At 36.2% G+C, this 12,743-nt stretch overlaps 1 protein-coding gene across 3 annotated transcripts; it reads right to left on the bottom strand.

The window, feature by feature from the left end:
- Window positions 1–1,196: 1,196 nt before the first annotated feature.
- Window positions 1,197–9,785, bottom strand: LOC111365613 (BTB/POZ domain-containing protein At3g09030). Of its 3 annotated transcripts, none has more exons than XM_022986164.1 (3): window positions 8,092–9,785; window positions 7,856–7,926; window positions 1,197–1,373 (listed from the first exon to the last, which is right to left on the bottom strand). In XM_022986164.1, exon 1 carries the CDS (start codon window positions 9,686–9,688, stop codon window positions 8,258–8,260), a length of 1,431 nt encoding a protein of 476 aa, XP_022841932.1. In that variant the 5' UTR covers window positions 9,689–9,785; the 3' UTR covers window positions 1,197–1,373; window positions 7,856–7,926; window positions 8,092–8,257. The 3 variants fall into 3 exon arrangements, with proteins under 3 accessions (XP_022841932.1, XP_022841926.1, XP_022841923.1); XM_022986158.1 differs by lacking the exon at window positions 1,197–1,373 and adding an exon at window positions 7,558–7,785; XM_022986155.1 differs by lacking the exon at window positions 1,197–1,373 and having other exon boundaries at window positions 7,558–7,926.
- Between the last annotated feature and the right edge of the window lie 2,958 nt (window positions 9,786–12,743).

The following is a 12,743-nucleotide window of genomic DNA, read 5'->3' as shown; positions in this document are numbered from 1 at the left end:
TATATTCATATTCGGATGGTTTTGAATCAAAAGAAACTGAAATTAACCAAAGATGTGTGGGAAAAAAAAGAAGATTTCTAAAGTTTAGGACTAAATTGAAAATATCTAAAAGTTGATTCAAGCAAAAGAATGAAGATTGATGATCACATGAAGTCAATTGGATGAGCTAGAAGATGAATGGCTGAAATTGCACATAAAAAAAAGACTCAATCTACTTAAAAGATAAAACTGGGGACCAACATGAATAATCACGGAAGATGATCGCATGACATGGCGGGTTTTTCTACTTGTACATTGGGTATAGACCCCCTCACAAGAGGGGGCATACGACAAATAAAAAAAATGTGGGCTTCCTCTTGTGAGGGAGTCTGTATACCGAGGTGTCATTCCCAGTGTACAAGTAGACAAACCCATAGCATAAAATATGCCAGATGGAGGCGGTTTCCTTATCTTGGTCAACTATTTATGGGAACTACTTTGGATGCAATTCTTAATCTAATTTCAGCCTCCACAAATACAAAACATCATCCAACATTGCAAGACTAGTATCATGGTAGACAGCAAATCAAATCTTGCAGTTAAACTCATTCTTTTGGGAAAATTCAAGAGGCAAGTGCAAGAGATTAATCATTTGAAGATTCAACCTTGGTTTAGGGCAAAAAAGAAAACAGTAAAGCTGAAGATCAATTAAGAAACCATTGAAATGATTCAAGATTTCATGATTCCTCCTCTTTTTCTTCATACATCAAGAATCTGAGTGATGTTTTACAATCCAATAATAAATTCTTGTAACCTTCTAATGCTATGCTAGATCTTTAGTTTGCTCAGATATAGGTAATGATGTTTTAATATCAATTTCAATATTTTTACATTCAATGTGTATACTTTTTGATGATTGTAAAAGAATTTAATACTTTCAATTATCCAATCAATAATTGAATGATTTGTGATTTTATTGTTATTGAAAAAAATTAAATAGAACATTATAGTAATTGTTGCGAGGTTTGATAAAGGATAATTATATGCCCATATGTTTTGTATGATTTCCATGCGTTCTAGAGTTTAATAATTGATGTCATGTTCGCATCTTTCATAGAGATATATGAAGGTCACATGAAATGATATATTTAATTCTATAGAGGGAGATTATTAAATAATTTAGGAATATTGATCAACAAGAAAGAATACATATTGTCATGATAGTGTCTTAACGAACTTCATTACGTCTTTGCCAAAGTCCGAGAGGTACGACACTTTTCTTGTGGTAGTTGACAGATTTACCAACCCCAGAGGTCGTCATCCATGTACATTGAACTCTAGAATCTCGTAAGAGCTCCAAACTAGCCGTGCTCTCTATGTAGTTCCAAGCTCACCTACAAAGTAAGCAAAAATCATGCATGTCATGAATATGAATAATAATGATATATGCCACTATGTCATTTACTTTAAACGTTACGATAAAAAATCATCATATTCCAATATGCATCAAAGTCGACTCGAAATCATTTCATTTGAAATCTTTCATTTCATTGGGCCCTTGACCCACCTACTATGCACCGAATAGAGCTCTGCATAATATCAATATCAATAATCAAATGATCAATATGAAATCGACACCGGCAAGTGAACCATCCTCTCATGACCACTAGAGGCCCATTCCCTAACTACCCCTATGATCACCCAAGAAGTCTCCCACCCGACAGTGCCAATAATCATAATATCATAAGGGCATAATCGAGTGGTCCACCCTCCCGTGATCACCAAAGGCACATCCCTTATCTACCTTTGCAATCACCTAGGAAGTATCACTCGCGATGCATGCCTCACATGTCTCGGTGCCCTAGTAGTGGTCAATAAAATATATATAAAGAAACCTAACTTTGAGATCATGTTTCACATGCAAGATTTTCAACCATGATCACATGTCATGCATGCATATGAAAATGCTCATGAATGACATATTTAATGAAAATTGCTGTCAATAAGTGTCACAACTACATACTCAATGACCATAACCATCATATGATGTACAATGAACTTCTTATCGAAGCTATGTAAATCTTCTGATAGTGTTATAAACTATCATCCCGGTAAGGTTAATGTTGTAGTTGATGCATTAAGTACGAAGTCGACATCCAGTGTTCCGAGTATGATTGTAACTAAAAAATCAGAATTGATAGATTTACAAAAAAATGGGTATTGAAGTTGTGTCGCAAGGATTTGTAGAGACTAAACTTGCAACATTGACACTTCAGCCAACTTTATTGAATAGAATTCAGCAAAGGCAACAGGAAGATGATTATTGTTCCAAGATAAAAAATGATATAGATGATGGAAAAGTTTCAGATTTTCATATATTAGCATATGGTATCTTGTGGTTTAGAGGACGATTATATGTACCTGATGCAGAAAATATCCGAAGAGACATTTTATCTGAAGCTCAAAACCCTTCATTTGTCACAATATTATGACATGATTATCTTCACATATATGTTATAGGTGAGTGGTAAGAATTTGGGAGTCGTCGAATATAGTTAAGGAGGTAAAAAAGGATTGGAAAAATAATTGGACGGTAATGAAAATCTGAAAACAGATTCTGTCCATTTCGATATTTAATGTGATTTCAGCTCTCTATGTAGTTCCAAGCTCACCTACAAAGTAAGCAAAAATCATGCATGTCATGAATATGAATAATAATGATATATGCCACTATGTCATTTACTTTAAACGTTACGATAAAAAATCATCATATTCCAATATGCATCAAAGTCGACTCGAAATCATTTCATTTGAAATCTTTCATTTCATTGGGCCCTTGACCCACCTACTATGCACCGAATAGAGCTCTGCATAATATCAATATCAATAATCAAATGATCAATATGAAATCGACACCGACAAGTGAACCATCCTCTCATGACCACTAGAGGCCCATTCCCTAACTACCCCTATGATCACCCAAGAAGTCTCCCACCCGACAGCGCCAATAATCATAATATCATAAGGGCATAATCGAGTGGTCCACCCTCCCGTGATCACCAAAGGCACATCCCTTATCTACCTTTGCAATCACCTAGGAAGTATCACTCGCGATGCATGCCTCACATGTCTCGGTGCCCTAGTAGTGGTCAATAAAATATATATAAAGAAACCTAACTTTGAGATCATGTTTCACATGCAAGATTTTCAACCATGATCACATGTCATGCATGCATATGAAAATGCTCATGAATGACATATTTAATGAAAATTGCTGTCAATAAGTGTCACAACTACATACTCAATGACCATAACCATCATATGATGTACAATGAACTTCTTATCGAAGCTATGTAAATCTTCTGATAGTGTTATAAACTATCATCCCGGTAAGGTTAATGTTGTAGTTGATGCATTAAGTACGAAGTCGACATCCAGTGTTCCGAGTATGATTGTAACTAAAAAATCAGAATTGATAGATTTACAAAAAAATGGGTATTGAAGTTGTGTCGCAAGGATTTGTAGAGACTAAACTTGCAACATTGACACTTCAGCCAACTTTATTGAATAGAATTCAGCAAAGGCAACAGGAAGATGATTATTGTTCCAAGATAAAAAATGATATAGATGATGGAAAAGTTTCAGATTTTCATATATTAGCATATGGTATCTTGTGGTTTAGAGGACGATTATATGTACCTGATGCAGAAAATATCCGAAGAGACATTTTATCTGAAGCTCAAAACCCTTCATTTGTCACAATATTATGACATGATTATCTTCACATATATGTTATAGGTGAGTGGTAAGAATTTGGGAGTCGTCGAATATAGTTAAGGAGGTAAAAAAGGATTGGAAAAATAATTGGACGGTAATGAAAATCTGAAAACAGATTCTGTCCATTTCGATATTTAATGTGATTTCAGCATTTATATGTCTATTAATGATCTCTTGGGCCTAGAAAATAAATTCTAAGGAATACTAGGTTAATGACAACAATTAGATGACGTTGACGTTCATAATTGAACTCGAGAGATAGCGAGACTTATGAGACTAGTTTGTAATGCCACAAAAGCTTTCGTAGGTTGCTCATTAAAATAATTAGTTTAAATAGATAGATTAGTATAACATTCACAATCAAAAATTGGTTTTTTGACTAGAGTTGCTATTAATTAACATTAGGGTAGATACATATTCTTCGAGGGACGATAATTTATTCATCATTATAGTATTTGTCTACAATATCTTACACTTGCATGATTTTGTACAATCAATGGTATTTTCACGATCCAAGTATGTAGATGCTACAAAAATTGTATAGTCACACACAAAAATTTGGAAACTAATCAGCTCGACTTCAATTTGGTTCTTACGTGGTGCGAGTTTTTAATTTCTGGTCTTAACAACTGAGTCTTTTAGCAAGTACCTTAGTCAACTGAGGACGTGACTATTGCCTTAGACCTACATTAGGCTTCTGCTTACAATTATGCTTCTTTGGCAGATGAACGGTGACAGAAGCAGTAACAGATTCCTATGTGGTGGAAAATGATTTGGTGGAATTGAATTTGTTTTAAACAATTCATTGATAGAGCGTCCTGCAACATTATGTCAACTATTATATCAATGATTCTGACACTGTAGTATGATTGTTTCTGCTTAAGACTTGAACATTATAGTTTGCTTCTTGTTTTTCTAAGACACTAGTAGTTTGTCTACAAATATACAATACACCGTTACTGACAACCTTTTACTTGAGCATCGGCCCAATTTGCATCGTGATATCCAACTAATTTCAATTGGCCATCTGATGAGAATAAATGTCCTTGGCCGATGCTTCTTTCCCACGCCTGATAACTAATGTTTTCTTTAAATTTTAACCTCGGTGATGCCTCATTTTGTTCCAATTTGTAATATTTCAAAAGTCTTTACATGATTTGTCCACTTCTACGTGCATGGGCATTTATTTTCAATTGGGATCGGAATAAATAATTAATTATAATTTGGTTCAAATAAAATATATGTTAAATGCTGTCAAGGCTTCTGAAAAGAAGAAGCAAATGAAAGAGTGCATTGACCCTGCAAGGTTTAAAGAGCCTGATGGTTAGTCAATCACTCGTCTAGGGCCTTCCTCGCGGTCGCTCGAGTTTTAGCAAAAGCAACTCTCCAGGATTGGATCGATTGGTTGAACGGCCTGAAAGAGAACGAGGGCGATAAGCCCAACAAACAAACCTTCTATTTGTTCTCCAACGAGTGGATCTAAAGGCACGAAAGGAGGACATGAGCACAACACAAAGGTGGGGGGAAAGACCAGAACTTCACTAGCGGTAGGGGCATGGCTTTTGGAAATGTGCCTGTCTTTCAGCTTGGTCGATCAAAGTAACATTCCTTAAAAATATTTTAATTATTTTACTTGTGTTGAAAAAAAAATAAAATTTATATAGGTCTTCAATTTATTTTTAAGAAATAGAAATTTGAGAATTTATGTTTATGCAACTTAATAAAAATTTTGAAGCAACAGCTCCAAAAATTATTTTTTATTGCACCATATTTAGAAAGAGAATTTACTAACAAGCAATCCCCAGTTCAAGGAATGGGAACAACACCGATAATATCAACTTCTTAACACTCCTTCAACAATTGGTTTGGTAAATCAAATCAAAATAGAACGCCAACATGCACGGAGAACTAGAACGCCACTTTCCAAGGAACAAAGAGATAAATATTGCAGCAGCTCCTAGCCGAGAGCTAAAGTCAATTTATCGTGAAAGAACGTGGAATGATAGTCAACACAATTATCTTCAAAATTGAGTCGTTCTTTGTTGTTCAAGAAGCAAATGAATCAAAGTTTTCTATTTTTTATGCTGAACAGTAAAGAGCCAGCAAGTTTTATGTGCTGACCACTACTCCAACCACATCTATAGAGAGCGTTGCAGGGAGATATGGATGCAAAACTACGACAAGATTGATGCAAATTGTACATAGGAATCACAAACGTGTAGATAATATAAAATTCTATTATGCTGAACAGTTCTTGAAAACATTCTTTCATCAAAAGTCTGGTCCATACAAATTGAGGAGCAGATAGTGGAACTTCTATGAAAGCAGGTTCCAAGATAAGTGGGGTTTCAAAATGTAGAAGTATATTGTTACCAGAAGGCAATAATCTAAAGATTGATTTTATTAGTCACCTAAATGCCAGACAATGAGTGGCTTAAAAGCCCCAGAAAATGCAAAATCGAGCTAAACTCTCGTGAAAGAATATAGTTAATGCAAATATGTACCTAATTGAGTGGCTTGTAAAAACAGTCTCAAGTTCAGTCTCATTCTTTAGATTATTAACTTCTTGAGTTAGTAGCCATATGGATATCACTAATAAAAATGAACTGTGAGTTTGAGGCCCAAATGACAGAACAAGTATAACGACAAGATGAATAAAACAATTTTAGTTGAACTATAATGCGAAGCCGGCTATGGTATACTAATCAATTTGCAGGTCTACACTCGTTGCAAACCCAGTGGGTAAAAGACATTGTATAGGGGAACCTCTTAACTGACCCACTGAGATCAAGGCAATGAGGATGTCAGGGTGTCTCCTGCTCCTCTTGCCCCTGAACGACTGAAACAAACTAAACTATGGTAACCCATTATTTACGTTTAAGTTACACATGCCAGGAAATTTTAAACTCTAGGTCTTCATTATGGGCACATTCTTGACACGAGCCACTGAAGACAAGTGCCAAAGTGATCATGCTGCAACATATACAGCATAATAGTGTTTTCGTTGCTTAATATTAATCATCTTTGACTAGAATGAGTTTATTACAAAGAAAGAACAAATCTATATTTGAAGTTTCTTTGACTGTCTCACTGGACATATGACTGCATACGATTCACAATTGGCTAAAGATGGATTCGGATTGACACTCTGTATCACTATTAGACAGTTGAAGCTGCCACAAGTCACTGATTCCCCCTCCCAAACATGATTTCCAATGAGGTTAACTCAAAATAGATTGTACGTAATTAGCTATCTAGATCACCAATTGCAGTGAATCAGAAAATTGTAATCTCATTATTTGCGTACTCCCATTCCTCTCACTCAATTGCTTTAAGTAGAAAGACCGAGAATAGGCTTTTTCCACCACCTTTTTTTCCCATGGGATAACTAATATTTTCTTTAAATTTTCCCTTCAGTGATGCCTAATTTTGTTCCATTTTTTAATATTTCAAAAATCTTCACATGATTTGTCTGCTTCTACGTGCATATGTTTATTTACATGGGCATTTATTGAATCAGAATTAGAATTACTGCTTTGTATCAGCTCGGAATAAACCTAACACCACCTAATAGCACTATAGCCAGCCAAAGTCATTACCACATATTAATAACGTCAACCAGCAGCCATACTTTCTAGGTGACTTTGTTTACCATAAATTTGAAGCTTGAACCTTTAAATCTTAGTCAAATGAAAATTCTGATTCCAGCTACAAGTTGAAAATAAACAAATAAAGTAACTCCAAAAGATCACTAAGAAACGAAATAAATCCTAAATAAATGTATAAAAACCATAAATCAAGTTATGAATAATAGATAGCATTGAGAGAACACAAGCGTACAAACAGGAACAACAGCCATTCTCATTTTTATCAGATTTTTCCTGCACCTCAAAATACAAAAGATTTTGCTCTATTCTCCTCTGCAAGTGTCGAGTGATTGTTATTTTAAAAGACTAGATAGCATTCATATTTTGAATCGGCAATTATATTTAGTAGACATTTTTTGTGAACATATCAAGCAATCAGGAACTGCATGAAAGAAAAACAGAAACCTTTAGTTATTGATCTGGCAAAACTATTTCCAAGTTGGATCACTCACCCGCAACAGCAATAAAGGAATCCACGATCATTATCCTGCCTCTCACTAGTTCTGTATACTGGGAATAAAATCTAGAAAATAAATAATAATTATCAACATGAATTTCAGAGGAAAGAAATACATAGACGTCCATAAATAACAAGGACAATGCACCTTAACATACAGATCAAGAAGTTGAAAAAACATGAAATCAGGTAAATAAATCATTGTAAACAAACTAACAAAAGGAGGCCTACCTCCAAAAACAACTATATTCCACATTGGACTTCTTTCTCCAATGATAAACTACGTCCCAGAATAATCAGCATAAACGATCCTGTCCACCACCATATCACAATACAAAATGAACAACGCCATTGACGTTAACATACCACCAGTCCGTTCTTCTATATATTGATTAAATCATAAAACTGAAACTGCGCCAGAGTAATTCGAACTCTGCCACACCTCAATTCCCTCAACATCTTCTCGAGTCACAAAAAGACGATCCCCGCCTCCCTCAATTTTCTTTATGATCCCTCTTTCAGCATCCTCTACCTTATCTACATAATTCCTTCGGCACAACCCTTCACTTAAAATGCCCTCTCCATCCGCATTATCCTCCACTCTTGACCACACCTCCATCTCCCCTTCTCTCCCCACAAACACTTGCTTCCTGTAACAGTGTATTAGCAAATTTCCCCCAGCAATGCCACTACTTATTCCTACATTCCTCATACTCGGATTCTTCTCTTTCAAATAAACCCATGGATCATCGCTCAATTTGCGCAGCTCCGCAACTGCCAAATCACCCGATTTTGAGCAGAGTTTGAATAATGCCAGGTTATCCAAGTCGACATCCACGTCAGCAAATGAGTCCCCAAACCTGCTGCTTCGGCCAGAGCCCGGCTCATTTGTTTCCCAAACCACCTCCCCGGACCTTGGATCCCACAATCGTATGTAACCGGAGTATCCAAATGCACCAGACGTGACAGAGCTCCCAACCAAAATCCCCATATCCGGCACATACGTCAGCTTTCCTGGGACAGCGTTTTTCGAGGAGGTTCCCGGCATTCTCCCAATCTCAGACGAAATTTTCAAAGTCGACTTATCTATCATCAGAACACAATTCTCACCATGCTTACAATCATAGGATGCGAAGACGGAGTCCTCCGAGTCAGCTATCGCGTGTACTCGGGCTTTATAGATACGAACATCGGAAGGGTCTACCCAATCCGCAGAGTCTACTCGGCACCCATTGGTCATATTGTAAAAATGTAAGCCCGACTCATATAATGACCCAATCGCAGCAATCTCGGGTTGCACTCTCCGAATAGAAGTGATGAAGTCTAGGTGCGTTCGAACGGTGGCTGTGTGGCTGAGATTCCAGTCATAGACGGAGATCTGGCCGCCATGGGCGACCCATAGGGACCCGTCGGAGTCAATAGCATTAAAGGCAGAAACAATTCCATCTGAAGATGGCTTGAGAGTGGTTAAGAGCGAAGCATCTATCCCATTGAGTCGACACGGCGCAAGTGCCATTCGGAGCTGCGACTCAATACCATAATATAAAGCCTCATCAATAAGCTCCTGATTAGAGAAGCGTTTGGCGGTGGAAGGAAGGCGGTTGGACCGGAGAAGAGAGAGGAGGACAGAGAAGATCTCCGGGTCCCGGTCTATGAACACCGAGTCCTGATTCGGTCGGTTTGAAAGAGCAGATAATAGGGAATCCGGGCCGCCAGACCGGAGGGTGGAGACAGTAGTCTCGAAAAGCTTGCCCCCGACGTTGAGCTTGATGCGGTCGCCACCGCCGGGTTGCGTAGCGAAAGTATTGTTGGGAATTCCGTCCTCCATGTACAGTTCTTACTGGGAGCTTATCGCTTGGGATCAGTTCGGGATTTGGAAGTTGGGAAAGGCGTCGCTAAAAATGATAATTTGAGGATTTTTAGACCAATCATACTATATGTCAAAAACATTGACATAATGATTTCGATAATGTCACATTACGCTTTATTATTGAATTGTTTACAACACATTTATCTTTTTTCATCAAATTATTTTTCACCACATAGGATTCTGTCAACTCTTATATCATAATTTTTCTGGTAAAGGAGCTTAATCCTTTTCACACGATGCAATTCATTAGCACTCTTTCGTAACTTTAATTCATTTCTATAATAAGTAATAATAATAATATATTAAAATCACGCCAAGGGGAGTAATCACTTGAGACTTTTAAAGACCTTGAGAATTTAAAAAGTCTTGGTGTATTCAATTGAGATTTTTAAAAATGCTCCCCCAAATTATAGATGTATTCAATTGAGATTTCTATAAATTTTTTAAAAAAATTTAGAAGTCTCAAATTATTCAATTGAACTTTTTTAAAAATACGTAAGAGTATAGGGTATTTAAATAGACAATGAAACTTTAGAATATTCTTTATGTACTGAACTTTTGGAGACTTTTTGTGTGTGTGGAGAGCAAATTTCAAAGAAAATCTCCCATATACTTTGCTAGTTACTAATTTGACTCTAAAATTACCTTAAGGGGGATGAATAGTGAATACTGCGAAATTAAAATAACCAATTAAAAGCAACGATTTATTTTTTAATTGTTCTAGATGTTTAGTCAATAAAGTAAATTTATCATATGATTTGAATGCCACAATCAATAATATAAAAGCAATAAATAATATAAAATATGTTGACGGAGAAAACCCAACTAGATAAAAATTCTGAAACCAAGCCAGTAACATCTACTATAGACAATAAGGAATTTACAGTATGATCCATCCTAAAAAATTCACTAGACTCGCTAATCTACTTCCTGTAATCTCCAAAATCCACTACTGCTGCCGATCTTCTGAAATTGTCTATCTCCTGTGGATCATCAAAAACTCATTGTTTTTGTACTCTTCTTGTATTTTCTGATCCAAGCTCCATCAATCTCTGAAGTCTTTTGAGAAAGTACCTTCCTATATGTGTATAGGAAATGTGTGTTTTAGATTATGTGATTTTGATGTTTTACTCAAATATGTGGTTGTGTGAACTCAATAATCAAAAGATTTATCAAAGGCTTGAATGTGTTCTTAAATCTAGGAAAGATGTTATGGAGAAAGAATGAAATAATCAAACACCACCAAATTCGTGTTAGGTTTGGGGTATATATAGTAGAAGGTATTTAGGTAGCATCGGTCAAATAAAACTCTTGAAAAATGTGAACTAGAGTTTTACACGTAATACTGTCGCTCAAGCACCAAGCTAGCGACAGGTGAATGACTGGTGTGTTGCTCAAGCGAAAGCTCGGTGACAGGAGGACAACGATGTTTTTTTTGTTTTTTGCTCAAGCATCAGAGAGACGATAGGCTGGCGTAAATCCAGTGACTCTTTTCTTCTTATTTCAAACTCGAATCCTAAGTTACACATTCATCTATACAACATTTCAATTGACTTCTTAAGTTTTACAACTTTTCATATTAATCCTTTTGTCTAAAGAATTGTTGATACAATAAAATTCTAACATACTCTGAGATTTGTGAATATTTCAGAGCCTCCAAAAATAAAGAATTTCTTTTGCTTTCAAGTTTAGGATTTTCACATTTCTCTTCGATTCATTTGATGTAATCAATTTATGATTATTCTATATTTATATAATAACTTTTGAATTGAAATTATATGCAATTGTTTCAAAGCATAATGAAATAATGTAGTTTGACCCAAATAACACCTAGAGGGAGAGTGAATAGGTGTTTATGTGAAATTTTACAAATTAATTAATAAATGCAACAAGTCACAATTATTAATGTGTCCAAGTCAATTCACATGTTTTATTATCCTACATTGAATTACAGGAAATAAGTAAATTGCAAAAATATAAAGAACACAGTTGTTTGATGACGGAGAAACCCCAATGTGCGTAAAATTTCGGGACCAAGCCAGTAGTTTCCACTATACCAATCCAACAAGTACAAGTTCTGCTAAATTCCGTACCCAGTCAGACCCACTGTTCCAGTCTCATTATCTACTGCTGTAGACACTGCTAATTTCCTGCTAGCTTCTCGATCTATCTCCTGCAACTCAATCTGTTATCCAATACAGCATCCTGGTCTTTAGCTGATTGTATCACCAAGTGGAATTCTAAGAACTTTCTGTTCTTGTCCAGTTCCTACGCTTGTCGTCCACCGCTCTCAATCCCCAATGAGATAGTCCGTTCCTCAAAGGATTAAGGAACCACCGGTGTTTTGCCTTTAGAAACCTTGATGTTTTTCCCAACCATGGTTGCCGGATCACAAGATTGATGTAGATGGATTCACCAATGAATTACAACTTGGATCTCTAGTCAGGCGAAATCAAAGATCGATTCCCATGGCCAATATGTGTCCAAAGCTATCTCAATTTGCGCATATATGTTTATTTAAATTCAGCATATATATATATCTTGGTTGCAATGTTTACCACCAAAAAGGGAGTCCAATTCTGTCTTCTTTCTTTACTGTCGCAACCAACGTGGGTAAATATAATAATATAACTTTGCCAAACAATTTGTTGTCTCTGCATGCATGTGACCAAGAAAATTCAATTCAACAGCATGTCTTTTTATTTCCTCCAACGGCCTCCACTTTCGGTTTTCTGTGGGTGTATATGTATGTATTAAATTCAACTTAGCAGCCTACTAAATCTTGCCCAGCAGCTGGCTGACTCGATCAATTCCACCACTCAATTTTCGACCTGCAATCTACCGTTTTTTCTTAATTCCACTAGCAACCACTTTAATTATGTCTCCCACAGATGTTGGCAGCACCAATGTATTTAATATAGATATGATAATCAGCCTCCCTAGCCGGCAGCCGCTTCGTGTATTTTTTTTCTCTCTCCCAGGCGACTTTTTCTTTTTTGTAGGCGTGTAGAGG

The sequence above is a fragment of the Olea europaea genome, chromosome 2 (assembly GCF_002742605.1).
Source record: "Olea europaea var. sylvestris chromosome 2, O_europaea_v1, whole genome shotgun sequence".
Taxonomy (NCBI): domain Eukaryota; kingdom Viridiplantae; phylum Streptophyta; class Magnoliopsida; order Lamiales; family Oleaceae; genus Olea; species Olea europaea.
The sequence above is the reverse complement of the archived record's forward strand: the minus strand, read 5'-3'. Positions and strand labels throughout refer to the sequence as shown.